Raw genomic sequence first — 25,701 nt, 5'->3', positions numbered from 1 at the left:
TCATCATAGTTGTTATTTTGTTTAGTTTTATATCAGTGAAATAAGGTAATCGACGAAGATTTGTCGTCATAGTTTTAGTTGACGAAATCAACACTACGTAGCCTAGGCATTTACTAGTAGCCTATAGTAACAGATCAGTTGATCCACTGTTCCAGATCAAATGCTGGAGCACGTCTGGTCTTCAACCTCCCAAAACGTTCCCATGAATCCCCACCTCACCCCTTGGCACAGCTCTTTTGAGAGAGGCTACTTATACTATGCAGATATAATGTTGGTTATTTGTTCACATGTCTTTGTTATTTAGATGTATTTTGCTTGGCCACAGGTTTGTTATTTAAGGGCAGTCCACACCAATGCAACAAAACCGTTTAAAGGCCAGTCCACACCAATGCAACCAAACCGTTTAAAGGCCAGTCCACACCAATGCAACCAAACCGTTTAAAGGCCAGTCCACACCAATGCAACCAAACCGTTTAAAGGCCAGTCCACACCAATGCAACCACACCGTTTAAAGGCCAGTCCACACCAATGCAACCAAACCGTTTAAAGGCCAGACCACACCAATGCAACAAAACCGTTTAAAGGCCAGTCCACACCAATGCAACCACACCGTTTAAAGGCCAGTCCACACCAATGCAACCAAACCGTTTAAAGGCCAGTCCACACCAATGCAACAAAACCGTTTAAAGGCCAGTCCACACCAATGCAACCACACCGTTTAAAGGCCAGTCCACACCAATGCAATCAAACCGTTTTAAGGCCAGTCCACACCAATGCAACCACACCGTTTTAAGGCCAGTCCACACCAATGCAACCAAACCGTTTTAAGGCCAGTCCACACCAATGCAACCACACCGTTTTAAGGCCAGTCCACACCAATGCAACCACACCGTTTAAAGGATGGGTTTTGCAGGTTTTCATAGTAATCTGAGACCTACGTACAGTCGCAATTATACATAATAGTAATGCCTCTCTCATGCTCTCTCGCACGCGCACGCACGCACGCACACACACACACACACACACACACACACACACACACACACACACACACACACACACACACACACACACACACACACACACACACACACACACACACACACACACACACACACACACACACACACACACACACACACACACACACACACACACACACACACACACACACAATCTCCTACTATCACTCTGTCAGGCCAATAATAATTCTATGAATGTTTAAAATCAAAATGGGCAGCGGGGGCGTAGCTGTTAATAACACTGCCATTAATAATTAAGAAGGCTCTTATTAATAACATGGTGAGACAGACACTCAGATATATGACGCTGGCCACAGCCGCCAGGGCTATCTTCATCCTTACCAACCCATTCATATTCACTAACCCCCAAACCCCCCAAAAAATCACCTTAAAAAGGAATAAATAATATATACATATATAATATATAATAATAATATCATAAATATCATAAATTAATGAATTAATAAACGTGACTACATAACCCGTTAAACCTGCACGTTTAATTCGCCGTTGTTTAATTACTACAATCTGGCTTTGTCTCGGACATTGTGACGAGGGAGACGCGTTATGATGACGTAACCGGAAATCGGCCTATCCACTGGCGCTTGCAAGGGCTTCTGGGAAAATGAGTTCAATGCAAGTGAACAGGGTTTCACCATGAGATCCCTCTGCTATTACTGTCCGTTTGTTCTTCCGCATCGCAACGGTGGATTATTTTTCGGACAGGCAACAAGTCATGGGACTATTTTCAGGAGGATTTTCATGGATCAAAGGTGTAAAGCCTTCGGCGTATGCTCCAAAGTCCAAAGGTAATTATAAAACACCGGCAGCGACCGCATCTTGTTATATTTAGACTATAACTCACGGAATGAGTTACAACCTGTGGATTGCCAAATTATTTCACCAGATTTATTTTGTGAATGTGTATACATTTTTACTATTATAATTTTATATATTTATAAATTTTTGCAACTGAATGGCTAGAAAATGGAAATTAAGAGTTTACATAGGCCTATGTACATGCATAAACTTTCTTTAACAATTATATCTGGTTTCAGTATTTATTTATGATGTATTTTCTCTTTTATTAAAGGGCCACTTCACTTGCCTGGGGTTTTTGCGAGACATGGCCAAAGCATTTCCGGGGGTCCCCAGCCAAAAAGGTTAAGAACCGTTGTTGAGGCATGATAAAAAAAATACATAACATATTCTTTAGTAGCATGAAGGAATATAATTTAATCTCTGTCTTTATATCGGTTGTTGATATGCATGCTTTTAAGTCTGTGGTCGTCTGTGAGTCAATTTATCACGTACAGTACCGTTGATGAAACGTTTGAAAAGGAAAGTGTGAAATGTATGACTTCAGGCCAGGTTTGGATAACATGGTGTTGGTCTTTAATGACATGGTCAATAATTAAAAGCCCACGTCGCTGAACATACCATATCCATTACCGACCCCAGCGCTGCATGCTTTCAAAAGCAGGACCGAGTGATTTGTCAAATCCATTAGAAACAACATTAATGTTTGATCACACTCTAACACGGCTGACTCTGTGCGCGAGAGAATGATTGATAGCAATATAGATACATGTATTAGTTCATATGAGCAAAGCCATGAGGAAGTCTGTGTTTAACCCATTTTGACCTGAGATAAGATTAAAAAAATGTCTTCTACATCCTGACAGTTTTCTGAAAAAGCAATGTTTCTATGTCAGTGGTTCTTCGATTTTTCAAAAATAGCAGACCTACAAGCTCCATTAAACAAAGGGTATTTATTAAATGTAGTATATCATATAATTAGCCTTCTTTTATTTTTTTTCTCACAGAATCAACGGTTTTATGGTCATGATTCACCAGGATCCTGGTTGGCTTGATTCTAGGCATAAAATAATTGATATAAATATTTGTGTAAATCTCTATGGGAAAAATGAATGGCCGATTTTTCATTGGGTCCAGAAGCCACGCTCTATATTAGCTAAAATCTAAAATGACACAGATGCTTTCCCGGTTGTATTGGGTTAATAGAACGTGAGTCTGAGGGTGTACACATGTAACCAAATGGACCCGTATTTGGTTACACGTACACAACGCATACGTTAACACTGAGGACTTTACTGTGTATGCATATGTTTGCGTACTGTGTGTGTGTGTGTGTGGCAGTGTGTGTGTGTGTGTGTGTGTGTGTGTGTGTGTGTGTGTGTGTGTGTGTGTGTGTGTGCATGCGCGTGCATGTGTGTGAGAGAGAGAGAGAGTGAGTGTTGCCCTTGGTCCTACTGTAAATCACTACAGACTGAGACTGGGAGCACCACAACCACATGGGCCTTGGCCAGGGGCAGAATTAGGGGTTTGGGGGGAGGGTGGGGGGGGCTTCCACAGAGAGACAGAAAGGAAAAATAAATGAAAGTATATGGTGCGGTCATTTGTCAATGCCACCTCCATGGCATGAACACTGGTTGCATTCTCCCTTCATTCTCTTGCGTTCACTTGTTTAAACAACGCTTTTGCGGTGAATTTCATGTTCCATCCTCATCATCAAGCTCTTTCAGTTTCACTTTCCTGCATACCCTAATTTTTTTGAGTGGTGCAACCACTCCCTTATGGAGCTATGTGTGTGGATGGCTGCCTGCCTGGGTATGAGCACTATGTGTGTGGCTGGCTGGGTCTGAGCACGAAAACAGCATGGTTGTTTTTCACCACCTGTGCTCAACCTAACACACACACAAACACACACACATATTAACTGTATATATGATGATTCCGGGTGTGCCAGTACATTACCCCCCCTGGGCGCGTTCCCGGGGACCCCCACATGGTAACTCTGTCATTTCTCTACCGTTTCGGACGCGGTGCGGCTCGCCGGAACCGGCCCGGCACCCTAGGTGCGTTCCTGTGGGTCTGGACCCCCCCCACCTGGGGACCCCCACACGGATTTGCAACACTCACTTCACACGGGTGTGATTTTTCTGTCTGCCTGCCTTCAGAGAGAGAGAGAGAGAGAGAGAGGGAGCGAGAGAGCGAGAGAGAGAAAGAAAGAAAGACGGCGACATATACATAGTAGAAAGAGAAAGACAGAGATATACTGTAGAAAGAGAGACACACACACACACACACACACAGAGAAAAAGACAGACATAGAAAGCGTGCGCGAGAGAGAGAGAGAGAGAGCTAGAGCTCGATCACTTTATCTGATAACTGAGCTACAGAGCTTAACAATTCACAGAAGAGAAGGCAGTGTATAACAATGGAAAAGCACACACTATATGGATACACACATGTAATGTAAATCATGTGCATAATATAGCACATAATATGTGAGTGAGTGTGTGTGTGTGTGCGTGCGCGCGTGCATGCTCGCACGTGCGTGCGTGCACGTAAGACAGAAGCTGAACAAAAGATCTGGACAGTATACGAGCTCTCTCTCTCTCTTCTTTTCATCTGAAATAGCTTATTGACATCTCGTCGGGCAGTGAGATGTAAAGTTTATTCAATATGGGCGGAAATTAAATTCCACTGTACTTCACAGCAGCACAGAGACACATGCACGGACCACCAGCAGCCATACCAATACCACTAGCCCATTAAGACCTGAGACCCCTTTACTAAATGTCAAGGACCCCCAGAATTATCTTTATTGGGCTGCCGACCCCCAACTGAAAATATTTTGTTCCAGGGACCCCCCAGAAGCAAAGATTAGAGTTAAAACAAAAATCACTGTGAAATAATATAATATTATATTCAAAGATTTGCATCACATTTTCACAATTTTGAGTGCCACGCTACAAGCTTATAGATAGGCTATTTTTCAACAGCTAACATTTTCAATAATGGTTAAAGTGTTTAAAAGCTATGAGGTGACACAGATGTGTCCTCAGGTTTTAATGGGCTATACAAGAGTGAACGCAGCGTTGTGTGTGTGTGTGTGTGTGTGTGTGTGTGTGTGTGTGTGTGTGTGTGTGTGTGCGTGCGTGCGTGCGTGTCTGTCTTGTCCACCCCGCTCGTGAATGGAACGAAGCAGAGTTCAAGACAGCAGCCATCGATAGCCTACGCTGTTGAACGTCTATCGGAGCTCGAGCGGTCAATGCGAGAGCAAAGTAGCAACGTCCTTTGATTTCCACCCTGCATGCACACAGTCATGATGATAGCCATTTGGAGAATCAATAAAGCTGAAAAGACAAACTGCAATTGGCTCAAAAAGACTTCAGAGATGTCCGTAGTTATAGGCGGCTAATTCACCCCTGTTTCAAGTAAAGTGGCAGGGGGGGGGGGGGGGGGGTTCACGAGACCCAAAGTCATCATAGCCATTATGGACAATCGATGGGAAACAAACAATGACTGGTTTAAGTGGCTTCAGGGATGCTGACATTATGTAAAGCTAGTTCGTCCTTCTCAATGCCTAAGCTAACGATCAGTGCCCTCATAATTAAATTAGCTCGATTAAGGCGGGGGAGTTTAAACTTTCCACCTCAGGACACAAACCCAATAAAGGTAACCTTGACCTGGAAACAAAGTGTATTAAAACCATCCAGCACTCAAGGTCAGGCTGGGGAATGGACGGGAACAGAGGCCGGGGTGCTGCTGACTCACAGAGACTGCAGACACTAGAACTCTATAGCAGAGAAAGGCACAGAAAAGGCACAGAAAGCCATGTAGTGAATAGGCAGTTGCAGTTTTCTTCTAATTCAACCCAACACATATACAGGCCTTTTCCACCAGGGGTGAACCGGTTCCATTCTTAGTCAATGAGCCAGAGCTCCAAAATGTAAATGTTAATTACGAATTGAGTGGGCAAAACCATAACTATATTAAATTGTTTATAGGATCAATATAAGTAAATGACTAGAAATGCACTCTCTCTCAGAGCGCGCCATGAGGTGCGCTCACCACTGCTGGTACGACTGCTGCTCTGAGTCCTAGAGCTCTCTGCTGCTGTCTGGGTACGACTGCTGCTCTGAGTCCCTATAGAGCAGTCCGGGTACGACTGCTGCTCTGAGTCCTAAAGCTCTCTGCTGCTGTCTGGGTACGACTGCTGCTCTGAGTCCTAAAGCTCTCTGCTGTTGTCTGGGTACGACTGCTGCTCTGAGTCCCTATAGAGCTGTCCGGGTACGACTGCTGCTCTGAGTCCTAAAGCTCTCTGCTGCTGTCTGTGTACGACTGCTGCTCTGAGTCCTAAAGCTCTCTGCTGTTGCCTGGGTACGACTGCTGCTCTGAGTCCCTATAGAGCTGTCCGGGTACGACTGCTGCTCTGAGTCCTAAAGCTCTCTGCTGCTGTCTGGGTACGACTGCTGCTCTGAGTCCCTATAGAGCTGTCCGGGTACGACTGCTGCTCTGAGTCCTAAAGCTCTCTGCTGCTGTCTGGGTACGACTGCTGCTCTGAGTCCTAAAGCTCTCTGCTGTCTGTCTGGGTAGGACACCGACACCCCCCCCCCCCCCCACCACACACACACACACACACACACACACACAGCAGATCTCAGTAATTGCATGCTCTGCTTGTGCAAGTAATGAAGACATTTGTTGCCTAAGACATTTAGGCAACACATGCACACCTACTGTAGATAATACCATAGAAGATTATAGTCCAGGTTCATCGTTCAGTATAGGTGCATTTCTCCCACATTCTTTTTCGGTTTCATGCTTCTTTCCATTGCATGTCCCCTATTGCGCCGCGTGACTATTCACACTTCTGTCAGACAAGCAGCACAACAACCCGTCTTTGTGTTTTCTCACCCAGGTATTAATGTCTGTTTCCTTATCATATTCTCTCCATTTCACCCATACCAGGCAATACTCTCTTGGTGTCCACAACATCATTCAGCGCTAAGCCTGATTTATACTTCATCATACAGTAATGTCGCACAGGGAAAATAGCCGATCTACAAGCTCGCAATGCGACTGCAACGCGCTGTAAGCTTGTAGAGCGGCTATTTTCGCCGTACGATACCATTGTACGACAGAGTATCAGGCATTAATTTAACTTTGTCCCCCCCCCCCCCCCCCCCATCTCCCACCCCTCACTGGCCTTTTGACCGTGTTCCCATCTGTATCTCTGGTGCATCTCACTCGCTTTACTTTTCACTCTCTCCATCTCTCTCTCACTAATGAAGTTGGACAACAAAAGATCACTGATGCCGGCAGGTGGGGCGCCGAGAAGAGAGGCATGGCAGCAGAGCGAGAAGAGAGAGAGAGAGAGAGAGAGAGTGGGTTGTAGCCGGTATGTGTGTGGTAGAATTGGAGTCCCCGTGTGTGAATGTGTGTAACTGTTGTCAAGTAGCTCCCTTCTCCTCTCCAGGCTAACAGGAAGTGACACGTGTTTTGAAAGTACTGCCGACAGGAAATGACAACATTGGTTAAGCCATGTCATTAATGTGGAGCGAGTAATTAGAGTGCTATCGACTCCTGTGACATAATATACAGAATTCACACGAGCTGTCCAAATGTGTGTGTGTGTGAGTGTGTGTGTGTGCGCGCGTGTGCGTGCGTGTGTGTGTGTGTGAGAGAGAAAAAGAGCACATTAATTTGCATACCATCATTTAGACAATTATATTAAATGTGAGTATCTGTATGTATGCGCGTGTATGACTGGGTGTTTGTGTGCGTGTGTCTTGCATAGCATCATTTAGACAAGCTCTCTGTGCAGTTGCATGCGCGTGCGTGCGTGTGTGTGTGTGCAGACGCGTGCGCGTGTATGTGTGTGCTTTCACGCGTGCATGAGCTACAGGTGGTAAACTGGCCTGGCGTAAAAATCATTTAGGCAGGCTGTCTGGGCTCAACGCGCAGACTTCCACGGCCACCGTGACACGGCTATTTCACTAATGCTTCTGCCAGCTGCACCGCCCGAGGATGTCATCATCTCTCTCTCTCTCCCTCTTTGTTCTTCTCTCGGCCCGTGCATGAAAGCTAAGGAGGAGAGTGCAGTCGCAGTGCGCCAGTGTTTCTGCCCGCTGTTCCCTGCTCCTATCTCCTTCTTCCTTGCTCACGGTGCGTTTTAACAGCCTGGCATATTTTCCGGACGTGTGTTATTTGTCTATGGGACCCGGCAACTACTACGGCGAAGAGGCGATAGTCGAAAAGCGGGTGGAGGAACGTGAAAATATTGTATCTTTTGGACCACATCGTCCGCCGATAGCCAATCAAATTCATGTGCTGCTTTGTTTGCCCATCACACAAAACCATACCGCTAAAATGTGGTTCTTAGTTCCACTTCGCAATGTTACTGGACCACAGCAGCGTCATTTACGGTACACTCATTTTATGCTTCAAAGTGAGGACACGGTAAAGACAGCAGGAATGCCCACTACGAGATTTTTTTATCGCCCAGCGGCGCTGTTAAAACGAAGGTCAGAAAGTTGTCATTAAATGTACCCTCACGCGTCACACCATGGATGTTGCTGTGCGTGTTGTCTGCTTTGTTTTTGAGCCTTGCCCACACGGCCCCCGGTTTTTCAGAAACGGCGAACACAGAGGGTTAAATTAGTACCCTAGCCCGCCAAACACGAGACTCTCGTGTTCCAGGGTTTACATTCTTTAATCCATGTTTTGATCAGATTGTATCGTTAGCCACCGATCGCTAACACAACAACACCAAGTAGGACAGTGGCCGCGGCCATTTTGAAAATGCGCACGCATCCACTTCCATTCTAAGCCCTGTATTCAAAGCCCTGCATCTCAGAAACGACATTGAGGGGCAGTTTCTGGCCCAGACAAGCGTTTTCAACGGCCTGTAGCAGGCGCTGTGATACTCACGGTCGGGTTTTTCCACCACAGACCGAGAGAACAACAACCGGTCAAGACACCACACACACAGCAGTTTGTCACTGTAACATGCGATTACGGATATTTGGCTCTTCAAAGTAAGTGTTACGCGCAATAAAACCTTGGCAGTAAGCTATTAATTAATTGGCGGCGGATTAAGTGTTAAAAACTAATTAAACAGTTTTGCATGTTTGGAATTCTAACAGCTGAAATCAATAATATATCAGTATTCCGATATTAATTAAAACACATTGACTGCCACGATTGTTTCAGTCTCTGTCCATTCATGTGCCATGGATATTTTAAAGTGAGGTGCCGTATTCAAGGGGCAAAAATTACCCCGGGCCTTAACTCGAAGTTAGCTCACGGATAAGCAATGATATTTTTTTACCGCGACCAGCTACACGACCGGAATCAGTCGTAAATAAAGCTTGTTTTTATTAGAATCTGAATTTGGGATTAGAAACCGAGATAAAAAGGTGTTAAGATTTCGGCTATTGTTCAAGACAACGAGGGGGGAACATTTTCACTGACGGACCAACCACTTCCGGGTTATCTCCTAGACATGTGGCCCATGTATTGTCTACAGTACCCTCCCTACCCTGGAAAGCAGGATTAAAGCCACACTGTAATTCAAAGGGGGGGTGCATACATTGGTTAGACATTGGTTAGACAACACAGTCAACATGCGCGGCCAGTTACAACTAACCCGTGACAGGTTAAAACTCTCCGTGGCTTCAGACATGCGTGGCAGGTTACAACTAACCCGTGGCAGGTTAAAACTAACCTGTGGCTTCCTCTGAGGTTAGGTTTAGGGTTGGTTTTGGGTGTAGGGTGTCGGACTCATGACTGTAGGACTGTTAGTACGTTGGACCAAACACATACACCATTTAATGTTCAAACAGTTCTGCGTTCCCCAACGCAACACTGTATACAAGTGTCAGGACACAAACATTACTGCAGTAGTCACAAAGTGGTTAGACAGGGCTCCACAGGTTAAGGTTTGGGGAGTTGTCTACAGTAATGCCTGCAACCCCTAGACAATGTATTAGATGTCACAGTCACACACACACATTTTCTCTAACGTCTCTATCATTTGAAAACACATCAATCGCCTTATGTTTGCGAAATGATGAAGAAAGTCCTGAGGCACACGCGAACAAAGAAACAAACCACCGTGCCAACTGGGATTTCTGACCAGCATAAAACACATGCAGCTATTCATACCTGTTGCTTAGCTACAAGATGCTACTCTGAACTTGGCGTGTGTGTGGCGCGCGTGTGTGTGGCGCGCATGTGTGTGGCGTGCATGTGTGTGGCATGCATGTGTGCGGCACGCATGTGTGTGGTGCGCATGTGTGTGGCACGCGTGCGTGCGCTTTCACTCCGTGCATGCTCTCATAAGTGCCGGCGGATGTGCTTTGCATGGTCTTTATTTTCTCCCCGAATGAGAACTTCTCGTACAAATACGAAATCGAGGGGGGAGATGCAGAGAGAGAGAACCACGAGTGGTACTTGAGTGCTGTTCATTATTAGCCAGGGCTGAGTCGCACGCTGAGAGTCTCTGGGAAAACATACTGGTCCTTTCTGCTCCGCGCAGCATCCTCAACCCCTCCTCCTCAGCTCCTCACCTCACCCATAGTACTCTCCTCTCCATCGCTCTCCATCCCACTCCACCTTTCTTCGTTCATTTCTTCACCTCTTCAAGCCCTATACTTCCCTCTTGTTCATTTCTTCACCTCTTCAAGCCCTATACTTCCCTCTTGGCTCTGCCTTGTTTGTTCGCCTTTCAGTTTCTCTCGGTCTTTCGCTCCAGCTCTCCCTCCTCTAGCCCCACCGCCTCGTCTCTTCTCTCCCCATTCTTTCCCAGCTTTGTTCATCTCAGTTCAGCCTGGGTTCAGCCATTATTGCCATCTCCATGCCTGTTCTTTCATTCTTTACCTCCGGTCTCTTTCTTCCATCTCTTCGGTCTCTCATATCCTTAAAACTAGAGACAGATTAATGTGTGGTTTGGCCGATATGATGGCAACTATTACATTACATTACATTACATTATATTGATATTTTTGGGTAGATAGACAGGGAATGGGGAGAGAGAGATGGGGAGTGACACGCAGCAAAGCTCATCGGGATCGGGATTTGAACCTGCGTCACACGGTCAGGATACATTGTATCCTGACAGCTGTTGATGCAGCGTAGGTGCCCAGAGACCAGCTGTCCGGGCCTTTTTTTCTTCTTTTTTCGGGATCAGCAATTATGATTCTCAATTTGTAACCTTTTTTGTCCCCAAATTAAGCCAATTAATTGAGTGTGTTAATTAAGTGTTGTGCCTGCTGTTGTATCTTACTGGCTAAGCTGCAAGTGGACGTAGAGCCTCCGTCACTCTCCTCCCAACACTATAGGTACTGTATGGACGTAGAGACTCCGTCACTCTCCTCCCAACACTAGGTACTGTATGGACGTAGAGACTCCGTCACTCTCCTCCCACCCAACACTAGGTACTGTATGGACGTAGAGACTCCGTCACTCTCCTCCCACCCAACACTAGGTACTGTATGGACGTAGAGACTCCGTCACTCTCCTCCCACCCAACACTAGGTACTGTATGGACGTAGAGCCTCCGTCACTCTCCTCCCACCCAACACTAGGTACTGTATGGACGTAGAGACTCCGTCACTCTCCTCCCACCCAACACTAGGTACTGTATGGACGTAGAGACTCCGTCACTCTCCTCCCTCCCAACACTAGGTACTGTATGGACGTAGAGACTCTGTCACTCTCCTCCCACCCAACACTATAGGTACTGTATGGACGTAGAGACTCTGTCACTCTCCTCCCACCCAACACTAGGTACTGTATGGACGTAGAGACTCCGTCACTCTCCTCCCTCCCAACACTAGGTACTGTATGGACGTAGAGACTCTGTCACTCTCCTCCCACCCAACACTATAGGTACTGTATGGACGTAGAGACTCCGTCACTCTCCTCCCACCCAACACTATAGGTACTGTATGGACGTAGAGACTCTGTCACTCTCCTCCCACCCAACACTAGGTACTGTATGGACGTAGAGACTCCGTCACTCTCCTCCCACCCAACACTAGGTACTGTATGGACGTAGAGACTCCGTCACTCTCCTCCCACCCAACACTAGGTACTGTATGGACGTAGAGACTCCGTCACTCTCCTCCCACCCAACACTAGGTACTGTATGGACGTAGAGACTCCGTCACTCACCTCCCACCCAACACTAGGTACTGTATGGACGTAGAGACTCCGTCACTCTCCTCCCACCCAACACTAGGTACTGTATGGACGTAGAGACTCCGTCACTCTCCTCCCACCCAACACTATAGGTACTGTATGGACGTAGAGACTCCGTCACTCTCCTCCCACCCAACACTATAGGTACTGTATGGACGTAGAGACTCCGTCACTCTCCTCCCACCCAACACTATAGGTACTGTATGGACGTAGAGACTCCGTCACTCTCCTCCCACCCAACACTATAGGTACTGTATGGACGTAGAGACTCCGTCACTCTCCTCCCACCCAACACTAGGTACTGTATGGACGTAGAGACTCCGTCACTCTCCTCCCACCCAACACTAGGTACTGTATGGACGTAGAGACTCCGTCACTCTCCTCCCACCCAACACTAGGTACTGTATGGACGTAGAGACTCTGTCACTCTCCTCCCACCCAACACTAGGTACTGTATGGACGTAGAGACTCCGTCACTCTCCTCCCACCCAACACTAGGTACTGTATGGACGTAGAGACTCTGTCACTCTCCTCCTACCCAACACTAGGTACTGTATGGACGTAGAGACTCCGTCACTCTCCTCCTACCCAACACTAGGTACTGTATGGACGTAGAGACTCTGTCACTCTCCTCCCACCCAACACTATAGGTACTGTATGGACGTAGAGACTCTGTCACTCTCCTCCCACCCAACACTATAGGTACTGTATGGACGTAGAGACTCTGTCACTCTCCTCCCACCCAACACTAGGTACTGTATGGACGTAGAGACTCCGTCACTCTCCTCCCACCCAACACTATAGGTACTGTATGGACGTAGAGACTCTGTCACTCTCCTCCCACCCAACACTAGGTACTGTATGGACGTAGAGACTCCGTCACTCTCCTCCCACCCAACACTAGGTACTGTATGGACGTAGAGACTCCTTCACTCTCCTCCCACCCAACACTATAGGTACTGTATGGACGTAGAGACTCTGTCACTCTCCTCCCACCCAACACTATAGGTACTGTATGGACGTAGAGACTCTGTCACTCTCCTCCCACCCAACACTATAGGTACTGTATGGACGTAGAGACTCCGTCACTCTCCTCCCACCCAACACTATAGGTACTGTATGGACGTAGAGACTCCGTCACTCTCCTCCCACCCAACACTATAGGTACTGTATGGACGTAGAGACTCCGTCACTCTCCTCCCACCCAACACTAGGTACTGTATGGACGTAGAGACTCCGTCACTCTCCTCCCACCCAACACTAGGTACTGTATGGACGTAGAGACTCCGTCACTCTCCTCCCACCCAACACTATAGGTACTGTATGGACGTAGAGACTCCGTCACTCTCCTCCCACCCAACACTAGGTACTGTATGGACGTAGAGACTCCTTCACTCTCCTCCCACCCAACACTATAGGTACTGTATGGACGTAGAGACTCCGTCACTCTCCTCCCACCCAACACTATAGGTACTGTATGGACGTAGAGACTCCGTCACTCTCCTCCCACCCAACACTATAGGTACTGTATGGACGTAGAGACTCCGTCACTCTCCTCCCACCCAACACTAGGTACTGTATGGACGTAGAGACTCCGTCACTCTCCTCCCACCCAACACTAGGTACTGTATGGACGTAGAGACTCCGTCACTCTCCTCCCACCCAACACTATAGGTACTGTATGGACGTAGAGACTCCGTCACTCTCCTCCCACCCAACACTATAGGTACTGTATGGACGTAGAGACTCCGTCACTCTCCTCCCACCCAACACTAGGTACTGTATGGACGTAGAGACTCCGTCACTCTCCTCCCACCCAACACTATAGGTACTGTATGGACGTAGAGACTCTGTCACTCTCCTCCCACCCAACACTAGGTACTGTATGGACGTAGAGACTCCGTCACTCTCCTCCCACCCAACACTAGGTACTGTATGGACGTAGAGACTCCGTCACTCTCCTCCCACCCAACACTAGGTACTGTATGGACGTAGAGACTCTGTCACTCTCCTCCCACCCAACACTAGGTACTGTATGGACGTAGAGACTCCGTCACTCTCCTCCCAACACTAGGTACTGTATGGACGTAGAGACTCCGTCACTCTCCTCCCAACACTAGGTACTGTATGGACGTAGAGACTCTGTCACTCTCCTCCCACCCAACACTAGGTACTGTATGGACGTAGAGACTCCGTCACTCTCCTCCCACCCAACACTAGGTACTGTATGGACGTAGAGACTCCGTCACTCTCCTCCCACCCAACACTAGGTAGTGTATGGACGTAGAGACTCCGTCACTCTCCTCCCACCCAACACTAGGTAGTGTATGGACGTAGAGACTCTGTCACTCTCCTCCCACCAAACACTAGGTACTGTATGGACGTAGAGACTCTGTCACTCTCCTCCCAACACTATAGGTACTGTATGGACGTAGAGACTCTGTCACTCTCCTCCCACCCAACACTAGGTACTGTATGGACGTAGAGACTCCGTCACTCTCCTCCCACCCAACACTATAGGTACTGTATGGACGTAGAGACTCCGTCACTCTCCTTCCACCCAACACTAGGTACTGTATGGACGTAGAGACTCCGTCACTCTCCTCCCACCCAACACTAGGTACTGTATGGACGTAGAGACTCTGTCACTCTCCTCCCACCCAACACTAGGTACTGTATGGACGTAGAGACTCCGTCACTCTCCTCCCAACACTATAGGTACTGTATGGACGTAGAGACTCCGTCACTCTCCTCCCACCCAACACTAGGTACTGTATGGACGTAGAGACTCCGTCACTCTCCTCCCAACACTAGGTACTGTATGGACGTAGAGACTCTGTCACTCTCCTCCCACCCAACACTATAGGTACTGTATGGACGTAGAGACTCCGTCACTCTCCTCCCACCCAACACTATAGGTACTGTATGGACGTAGAGACTCTGTCACTCTCCTCCCACCCAACACTATAGGTACTGTATGGACGTAGAGACTCTGTCACTCTCCTCCCACCCAACACTATAGGTACTGTATGGACGTAGAGACTCTGTCACTCTCCTCCCAACACTATAGGTACTGTATGGACGTAGAGACTCCGTCACTCTCCTCCCAACACTAGGTACTGTATGGACGTAGAGACTCCGTCACTCTCCTCCCAACACTAGGTACTGTATGGACGTAGAGACTCCGTCACTCTCCTCCCACCCAACACTAGGTACTGTATGGACGTAGAGACTCCGTCACTCTCCTCCCACCCAACACTAGGTACTGTAGGACGTAGAGACTCCGTCACTCTCCTCCCACCCAACACTAGGTACTGTATGGACGTAGAGACTCCGTCACTCTCCTCCCACCCAACACTAGGTACTGTAGGACGTAGAGACTCCGTCACTCTCCTCCCAACACTAGGTACTGTATGGACGTAGAGACTCTGTCACTCTCCTCCCAACACTATAGGTACTGTATGGACGTAGAGACTCCGTCACTCTCCTCCCACCCAACACTAGGTAGGTATAGGAGTACAAAATGTCACCCTCCCCACACGGCTATCTGGCGACGCTCAAAAAAAAAGAAGAAAAATTGAACGTTTTCCAAAATGTTCAGAATTCGTCTTTCTACAAGCTCACGTGTTTGAAGATGTTATGGTCATTTTGGAGGGATAGACACCAGACTCAAAAATCTCTATTTGAAAACGTCTCTATCCTCGAAGCCTCTAATGTGATCTCTCTGAATGCATGGATATATTTGACTTACAATACGTACACAAAGTGCGCACGCAAAAAACACTCGTAGTACACGATATTATCACGATATGTTTTCATGCGTTTTTTATGGCTATGTTTCAAGTTACTTAACAGTACAACCATTGTAACAAAAACTCAAAGAAAAATGAGTAACAGACAATTTAGAACAAAATAAATATTTTGGCGAACGAAACCGTTGTTCTACAGAAATATAAATGAATATCCCCACCATCTCACATAGCACCCCCCCCCCCCCCCCACCACCACTCATACAAACCCCCCACCGGTCCACCACTCATACCACCCCCACGCCCCTAACCCTAATTACCTGCTACGAGAGACTCTGATGGAGAGCACAGCACTTAGGGAGACCAGGTTGGCACCCACTAAAAGCTCCCTACACAGTATGTGGTGTGTGTGTGTGTGTGTGTGTGTGTGTGTGTGCGCGCGCGTGCGTGCGCTAGAGAGAGAGAGAAGAAAGTGTGTAAGGAGAGAGTGAATAGTGCACGTACTGTATGTGTGTGAAAGAGAGAGGGTGTGTGTTTCTGTGTGTGTGCGACGTGTGTGCATGCGTGAGTGCATGTGTGCGTGCGTGATTAATTAACAGGCAAAGAGGAGAAAAAAACACCACCTCTCTCCAGTGACCAACCAAGCAGTGCTAAAAGCTCTCTCTCTCTCTCTCTCTCTGTATCTCTCTCTGTATCTCTCTCTGTATCTCTCTCTGCATCTCTCTCTCTCTCTCTCTCTCTCTCTCTCTCTCTCTACCCCCACCCCTCTCTTTACGTGACAGGACCACCCGAGGGGGAAGACAAAAGTATACCAGCATAATGAGGGAAGAATAAAGTAAACCTGACAGACAAAGACACACAAACAGACATGTGAGCGTGTGCGTGTCTATGTGGTTTGTGTGGTCTGTACATTCTGTCGTTTTAGGCCCTTCAAACATTGTTCAGTGGAACGAGTTTAGACGGAAAAATAATGAATGACCAAAGAAACCAATGAAGTGACTCTCCTGTTCAACGATGATGTATTGCCCAAATGTATGCCAAAGAAGTGTGGAGGGAGTTCGGTTGTTCCACAAGGTCATTCTTCCTCTGAACCATCTAGTGAGCGGTGCAACAGTTAACACCCCGAACGCCAGGGGTTATTTCATCCATTAAAAAGAGTTAAAAAAAAACATCAAGTTTTATAATTTGAGGGGTGATACATTTTCACTTGTCCCCCCCCCCCCCCCCCTTTCATATTTTGATTTGATTGGCTGATGCATGATGTGTGTGCCCCATAGCAATGATTTGATTGGCTGAGCATGTGCATGATGTGTGTACCCCATAGCAATGATTTGATTGGCTGAGCACGGAGTGTGTACCACGGAATTGAGGATAAAAAGTGAGGACAGAAAAGTGAGGACGCCAATTGTGATTGGCCGGAATGTGTGATAAGAGCGCCCCTCACTTCACACAAGTGTGATTTTCTTTTTAAAATACTGCAGAATAAATGGACCCTAAACTCAAAAAGGGCTGCAGAGGTTAGTCACTTTCAATCTGGCATCACCTGCAATGAATTGATTATTTTATTATCCCTTTTATTTCCATCCAAAAACCAAAATATGAGATCTACAATACATGCTAGGCTATAGCTAGTTGCGTACGATGTTGTTGTACGTACTACATACGGTTATAGTCAATGAAACTAACTAAATAAAATAACTACATTCATATTGATTCTTTGAAAGGTAACAAAATGATCGAAAACACCTCTCGGTTATACGATGCATACATGCAAAGTAATCTATAGATCGATCGGAAATAACTGATGGTAGCAGCGCTACACCCCTGCTCCTTCATGTCTGTTTGTCAGTCTTTGAATACTGGCATTCAAAGCAACCAAAGGTATGGCACCCCCATATCTGTCCAAAGCAACCAAAGGTATGGCACCCCCATATCTTATACCTTATATAAAGGTATGGCACCCCCATATCTAGTACGTCTGATCGAACCATAGAGTAATAAAAGGATAGAGACCGAACCGGAGCGTTAGCCCCACCCCCCCAGCTATTCATTTCGATGGAAGTTGCTCAGTGGCATTTTGAAGCACCCGGAAGACTGCCGGAAGTACAATTATAACTCAATGGCTTGAGTGAGCGGAAGTTAAGCCCAGCCCGGACCTCAAACGTTGTGAACGTCCGTCCACCTCCATGAAAGTGCTGCAGTTCCTCTTTTCGCCAGTAGGTAGTGGCAGCTTCAATGTTGGATGGATAGCCTTACTGGGGGCTTGGATCGAACCCTACGAACCCTCCCGCGCACTCAGATCAGCCAAAGCAGGGAAGCTGGAAGTACCTTCACTAAAAACGCAGGGACAAAGCTCCACATGTCGGAAACTCTTCTCCCTTCTGGCTCAAAAACTGTGGAATGCACTTCCCATTACAATCAGAACTGCAGACTCACTCCCAATCTTCCTCCGTAGTCTGAAAACCCACCTCTTCAGACTCCATCTTGGCCCGTAGCACTTGATGTAGCACTCGCCCTAGCCCAACAACCTTAAAGCGCAAATAACATGCATTTTAAAACTGCTTTTAATATTTAATATCATATTGTCTATGTCCCTCAAAGTTATTTCTAATAGTTTGAGCCTCAATCACCACTCTGATATAACCAGGCCTTGTCATTTCTTTCTGGACTTTGAAAGCCGTTTTGGCTGCAGTACCACAATGTCCTGAGGTGGTGGGGGTGCTGATATGCAGATTATTTAATATTTGAGTCATTATAATACTGATGCTAGATAAAGCCAGGCTTGTTTCCATTCCATGCCAGCTTGGAAAATCAACAATGGTGGACATTGTAAACAAAGTGGAAATGCCAATTTGGAACTGAAGACTGAAGAGGAGGAATTATACAAAGTAGGGTGACATTGATGACATCACGATGAGGCCAAAATCAGTTGAGCTGTTCCTGAGAGCAATTTCCATTAAAACACCCATATGATATGAAAGCCTGATTGTTCAAAATTGGTTATTTGTGGGGATATAAAACACATATGGGAGCCCCAAAAACACAAAAGAAATTGAAAAAGTTGAATTTGATGTTATAGGTCCTTTAAAGGCGAATGCAAAGGCTCAACTTATGTAACTTACCATTTTATGTAGACATAGCATAGCACTATATAGTATATATGCATAGTTTCATTATATAGGCTAGATATATTCCACTGTTATGTCCGTAGCTTACGTATGATTCATGATAACTATAGTCTTAATGTATATGATGCTCGCCATGTTTTGTTCTTGCTTAATGTAAGTCGCTCTGGATTAAGAGCTTCTGCTAAATGCCTAAATTGTCTGTCTGTCTGTCTGTCTCTCTCTCTCTCTCTCTCTCTCTCTCTCTCTCTCTCAGGGTTTACAGACCCTATTATCCTACCACTCTCGCCCTCCTGCCCTTGTCACTGCTTCCCTTTCATCCTCCCTCCCTCTCTCTCTCCTAGGTCTTTTCAAACCCCTAGTATAGACTCTCTCTCCCTCCCCCCTCCTCCAGGCTGATTGTTTTCTAATTGGTGGAGAGTGGTTGTTATAGTAACCCAAAAAAGGAACATTTTTTGAGAGAGAGAGATAGAGAGAGAGAAAGAGAGAGTGAGAAGGAGAGAGAGAGAGAGACTGTGTGGTCTTCTGGAGTGGGAACCACTCAAGCAGACCGAGGACAGTGCACTTGTCCGAGACCTGGGTGGCCACTTCATAAAATGTACCCTCCGTGTGTGCCTGTGTGTATCCGGAGCCTTACATGGCACTGAGTTCATGTGTGTGTGTGTGTGTGTGTGTAAAGGGGTTAGGTACAAGGACTTCCACTATACACACAGGGATATGCTAAGAGTACCTCTGGGTTTTTTGTCCTCTCTCTCTCTCTATCTCTCTGTACACTACACGCACGCACGCACGCACGCACGCACGCACGCACGCACGCACGCACGCACACACGCACGCACGCACGCAATCAAGCGTGTGCGCCCTATGTATCATCTCAGGCTCTCAGATGAAAGAGACAGAGGAGAAGATGAAGAGAAGAAAGGGAGATTAAGAGAGACTAGTAATTAAAGGCAGTGACCTAATGTGCTGTGTATGTGTGTGAGACATGAGAGACAGAGACAAATACACACCATATCCGCCGCATATCTGTGCATTCATGCGTGTGTGTGTGTGTGTGTGTGTGTGTGTGCGCGCGTGTGCGTGCGTGCGTGTGAGTGCGTGCGTGTGTTTAATGACTCTGTATTAAAGTCCACCATGCGTATACAGAATGGAGCTGGTGTGCCCTTTAGAATTAAAGGCGGGCTGGCTGGTTCAGACGCAGACAGTGTGAAGTATTAATTGTCTGTCTGGTTAAATAACAGCCCTTCCTTAATAGGCCCTTTTAATGCTAACCATGGAGAGATAAATCACAGCACCCCCACAAAGGTGCGCGCGCGCACACACACACACACACACACACACACACACACACACACACACACACACACACACACACACACACACACACACACACACACACACACACACACACACACACACACACACACACACACACACACACACACACACACACACAATATATATACATACAGTTACTCTGGAAGCTCATGCAGTCAAATGGAATGATCAATTCTTTAATGCCGAGGATGAATAATTCACCTGTTTAAAGTCTTCCTATGATGACTGCGTGCAAAGCCACGCAGACATCTGCTGTTACTTGCAACTCGACGGACGCACGCACGCACGCACGCACGCACGCACGCACGCACGCACGCACGCACGCACGCACCAACAGGCCTCAAGGAGTGCTTCTAATGTTCTGCTTAAAAAAAGTTTTTTTGCCCGCATTTTTCTGGAGGGTCTAATTGAAGGAAACATGAGCTCAGTTCGGGGCTCCCCCAGGTTGGCAGAGGGAGAGTAGAGCCCGCAGGATTACAGTTCAGGCAATTGACATCGGGTGGAGAAAAGAAAGTGTTGTGGTGGTTGTGATAAATATTTGAATGAATAAATAAACCATAATAACATAACCTTCTGCTACAGAATTACAGCCCGGTGTGGGCGGGGTTCAGTCAGCCTGTGCTGTATGTTCACTGTATCCACTGGTGTCTTACGTACAGTAACTCCCTACTGATTTGGGATGTGCTCCGTTGTTGTGCCATAAGCTATATCATTTATTGCACACATCTCAACGGACACTGTCTATATGTATGAGGTCTTATATTGGGCCTGAGTGTTTGTGGTGTGGGGCCAAAAGAGGAAACTGTTCATAAGGGGGCGTGTGTGTGTGTGTGTGTGTGTGTGTGTGTGTGTGTGTGTGTGTGTGTGTGTGTGTGTGTGTGTGTGTGTGTGTGTGTGTGTGTGTGTGTGTGTCTGTTTGAGCGGCTAAATGTGTTTGTCGATGCATCCTCCATTTTCCATTTATGAAAAAGGGAGCCAAGATCCCAATGGATATACCCAGATAATATGCCTACCATATATACCATATTTCATATTATTCGTGTGTGTATGCATCTGTCTGTGTCATGCACGAGTGTGTGTGTGTGTGTGTGTGTGTGTGTGTGTGTGTGTGTGTGTGTGTGTGTGTGTGTGTGTGAGTGTGTGTGTGAGTGTGTGAGAGTGTGTGTGAGAGAGAGAGAGAGAGAGAGAGAGAGAGAGAGAGAGAGAGAGAGAGAGAGAGAGAGAGAGCGAGAGAGTCTGGCTTCACTGAGGTTCTGATGGAACGGAGTCCTTAGCGATTTGTTTATCTTCGTCTCACACATACACACACGCACACACACAACTTCTCCCTTCGGCACCATCGATTACCATCAGCCAATGGATGAGCTTCCTCCCATCTGCATCATCAAGTTTCAGGAAGTGATGATGAATGAATTTGTCTACCAGGAGAATAAATCCTGTGCCTGCGTGTGTGCACATTCTCTCACACACACACACACACACACACACACACACACACACTGTATACACATGCTACAAAATTGAGAAACAGAGATAGACAGGTTAAGAAGAAGAAGAAGAAGAAGAAGATGAAGATAAAGGTTGTTGTTACTTATGTTGTTACTTATGTGTAGCCTATGGACAATCAAAATTTGTTGAAAATATTACATTTTGATGACTGACTATCCAGAAAATGAAAACATGGCACTTCATGTCACAAAGGTTGCCGACCCCATGGTATACAGTATGATGTTACAGTACAAGTGAGCAAAGAGAAACCCTCAGATGGAGACTAAACGCCAATGGGAAATAAACAGGGTTCCCAACGGTATAAAAGTTATTGGCAAGAAGCATTTTTAGCATAACAGTGACACATAATACCAAACACACATTTCTATCTACTGTGTATGCTTCAACACATTGTTCCAACCACGCATTGCGATTAGTCTAGAGACATTTGGAGCCATGCCAATAATCACAACACAATAACGGCTATAAATTGCGGATCGGTCCAGCTGGAATTAAGCTGCCTGTAGTAATGGTAAACAACAGGACACTATTAGCTAAATTTAACACAATGCTACGGCACGTTTCCTTGTAATTGTCTCATGTTTTGTGTTTGATTGTTGACTTGTTTTTCTGCGCGCTTACGGGGACAAGAATGATGTATGCGAGGTGCATTAAAGTATGGGAGCAACGGTGCTTGCACCTACTGTATACACATATGAGTAAACGTTCCAAGTGTTTATCTATGGGTTATAATATTATAACATGCACAGTAGTCCATCTGTTCTATCTAGGTTATGGGTAGAACATGTACAGTAGTCGTACACACATGCATAAGATATGACATAGAAACAGTATTCAAATATAGAAAAAGTTGGGAATGTGCATTGGTCAACTTAAAAAATCGTGAATTCCTCCCCGAAGAAAAATTAAACCACTCTAATTAAATACCGTCAGTCTCAAGAAAAGAAAAGCACAATTCTAATTATGTTAGGACTGGGAAATGATTAGACGATTTTAGGAGATTATACTAGTGTAGACAGGGCTGTGGTTGAGCTCCAACATGGGAATGAAGCATGTGGACAAACCCTAACATGGACAGACATTGCTCAAATGCCGTGCTTTAGCGAGCTACAAGACTGACACGAAACAAGAGGCTTTACTCAAATCAAAAACTGTAATCCTGAGACTGTGCTTCCATTTTTCCCCCCTTTACTGGAAGATATACATACTTATATAAGTCACAGAAGCTGACACCAACATGATCATCAATCACAATGTGTTTCTTTTAAACATGTTTTAACCCTAACATTCCTATTCTGGGGGGAACTGTTCTATATGATTGGCTGTAGATTGGCTATTTCCAGTGAAGAAATGTAGTGTAGAGGGGGAAACAGAGGGGGCCTCGCATAGAACCCTGGATACTCCGGTCAACTAAGTAGCCTATAAAAGGTTTAAGTGGTTAGCTCATTTTAATTAATCAATGCATTTTAACAAGATGGATCTCAAGCAACTCTCGGCGAAGGCCAAGAACGGCGTGACTTCCATAATGAAACCGTATTTTATGCATGCAAGAAATAAAGCAACACATAGTGTCCACAAACAGCTCTATGCACCCTTAACCTCACCATCAAATAGGTGTGTGTGTGTGTGTGTGTGTGTGTGTGTGTGTGTGTGTGTGTGTGTGTGTGTGTGTGTGTGTGTGTGTGTGTGTGTGCGTGCGTGCATGTGCACGTGTGTGCCTCTAGATATATTCAGAAATACCTGACCTGTGACTGACATTATCCGATGTCTGTGTGTCTCAGCTTTGATTGGAAGCTGAGAGGTACACACTGAGCCCTGAGGTGATTGTCTTTTATGCTGGGATACAAACACACAGGGTGCACCCACACACACACGCTTGCCCACGCACGTACATGGACACGGGAACTTACACATGCGTGGGTGGGCAGCCATGCACGCACGCTCACACAAGCCACACGTGCACGCGCACAAGGATAAACTCACGTACCCAGTAAAATGTTCATTTATCCATTTGTACATACTCTGAGTTAAATTAACACCAAATATTTTGCAGTGTATACACAGACACAAACAGAAGCGTCTACACACACTCTTGCACACACGGCACACACTCTATACACTCTTGCCTGTTGGCAGATAGAGGGCAGAGGGAAGGTGAAACCTGATTTAGACAGTAGAGAAAAATATGAGAGCGTCAGCAACATACTATCACACTACATATGAGAGAGAGAGAGAGAGAGAGAGAGAGAGAGAGAGAGAGAGAGGGACGGATGAGAGGAAAACAGAGGTAGGAGGATAAGCGTAGCGGACAGGATGAGGAATAGGAGTCAAACACGGAAGGATACAAGGTGGAAAGAACTGAAACGAGGGCTGATGAGGAGGGAGAAGAGGAGAGATATTGGTTTGAATGACAGGAGAATGGGAGCAGAGCAGAGCAGAGCAGAGCAGAGCAGAGCAGAGTAGAGCAGAGCAGAGCAGAGTAGAGTAGAGAGGAGAGGAGAGTACAGGTGTCTTGCCTCTCGTTTCCTGCAGGGGGTACGGGTGGAGAAGCGGCTCCGGGTCCTCTCGGCTTGTTGACCTTGGCGTAGAGACCGTCGAGAGGGTCACCGTCTGGCGATGCCCCGCCGGGCTCACCGCCGTGACCAGGGAAGGCGGACGGGTGCTGGGGAGAGGGCGTGCGGACGTGTGCGTGGTGGTGGACGTGGTTGTGAGCGGCGCCATAAGGCGGCGACTGAGGTATGTGAGGCTGGGCGGAGGAGGAGGTCGCGGCATCGCGCTCCCTGAAGTTGTGTATGCGGGCGTAGTTGGGGTCGGCGTCGTCGTCCTCCACGTCGGCATACGCGCCTCGGGTCTGCCGGTCTCGCAGCTCTGTGTGTTTGGCCTCGATCCTGACACACACACACACACACACACACACACACACACACACACACACACACACACAGGTGTCATCAATACTAGCCTCGCATAGCAAAAAAAGGCTGGCTACGCGAGGCTACATCAGTGCTGTATGCCATACATGGACAAACTGCGTCCGCGGCAATACTTTGTCTTGTCCGTGGCAAATTCTCCATTTTGTTTTTAGAGAGTGTACACATGGAATTTGCGGCTGACCTGTTCTGACATTCTGACCTCATCAAACGCTGTACACGCAAGACGCGCTCCAATTAATTCCATATGTTGATCTGACCCCCCATGCCAAAGCGCCAGCCCAGCAGTCTGCCGTCACCCAGGTGGATGCGTGCACACTTCTCGCCCTTTAGGGCGAGGTCGCGTCGTCATACTGGTAATAACACACTTTCTTCAAAAAGCACTTACGGTATGTATCAAAGTAAAAAAAAAAAATCTGAGTAAAATCGGCCATGTTTTCCCGGCACCCCAGAGCTCCTATTTTGAAGGAATCCCAGGACTGATTGTGTTAACATGAGTCCAACGTACACTGATGATAGTGCTGTCAAACAAGACTATACGCTATATACCATATATGATAATAGCACTTTATTGTCAGTTTGCCCTGAAATATGTCTTGCGACCCAGTGGCCTTGTATGCAACACATTTCACATAATACAGAAGACAGAAAAGAAAATTGCATACATAAAAACATAAAGGCAAGAGCAATGTCCACAGCTCAGTCTAGTCTGCGAACAATTCTTTCACACACACACACACACACACACACACACACACACACACACACACACACACACACACACACACACACACACACACACACACACACACACACACACACACACACACACTTTGCTCCGTGATGGGAAATATTGCTGGGTGTGGGGGTAATAATTTACTATTCTATCGGGTTGCAACTCGGACGGGGCTTAGTCGGCTCTACCGAACCTCGCAACCCTCGGTGTCTCAGCCTGATGGCCTCAGAAGTCTAATATCTCCCCCTGTCCATAGGGATATCCCTCTGGTCTAGT

The 25,701-nt window shown here is 46.7% G+C and overlaps 1 protein-coding gene across 1 annotated transcript in view; it reads right to left on the bottom strand.

The window, feature by feature from the left end:
- The window catches only part of LOC306934899 (partitioning defective 3 homolog B-like), a 375,969-nt gene that overhangs the window by 110,385 nt on the left and 239,883 nt on the right, over window positions 1–25,701 (bottom strand). Inside the window, exon 21 of the mRNA XM_079517709.1 lies at window positions 24,276–24,647. Coding sequence (XP_079373835.1) covers window positions 24,276–24,647 — 372 coding nt within the window. The remainder of the gene's footprint in view (window positions 1–24,275; window positions 24,648–25,701) is intronic.

This window comes from Electrona antarctica, assembly GCF_951216825.1.
Source record: "Electrona antarctica genome assembly, chromosome: 13".
NCBI lineage: Eukaryota > Metazoa > Chordata > Actinopteri > Myctophiformes > Myctophidae > Electrona > Electrona antarctica.
This window is presented reverse-complemented; position numbering and strand designations above follow the sequence as displayed.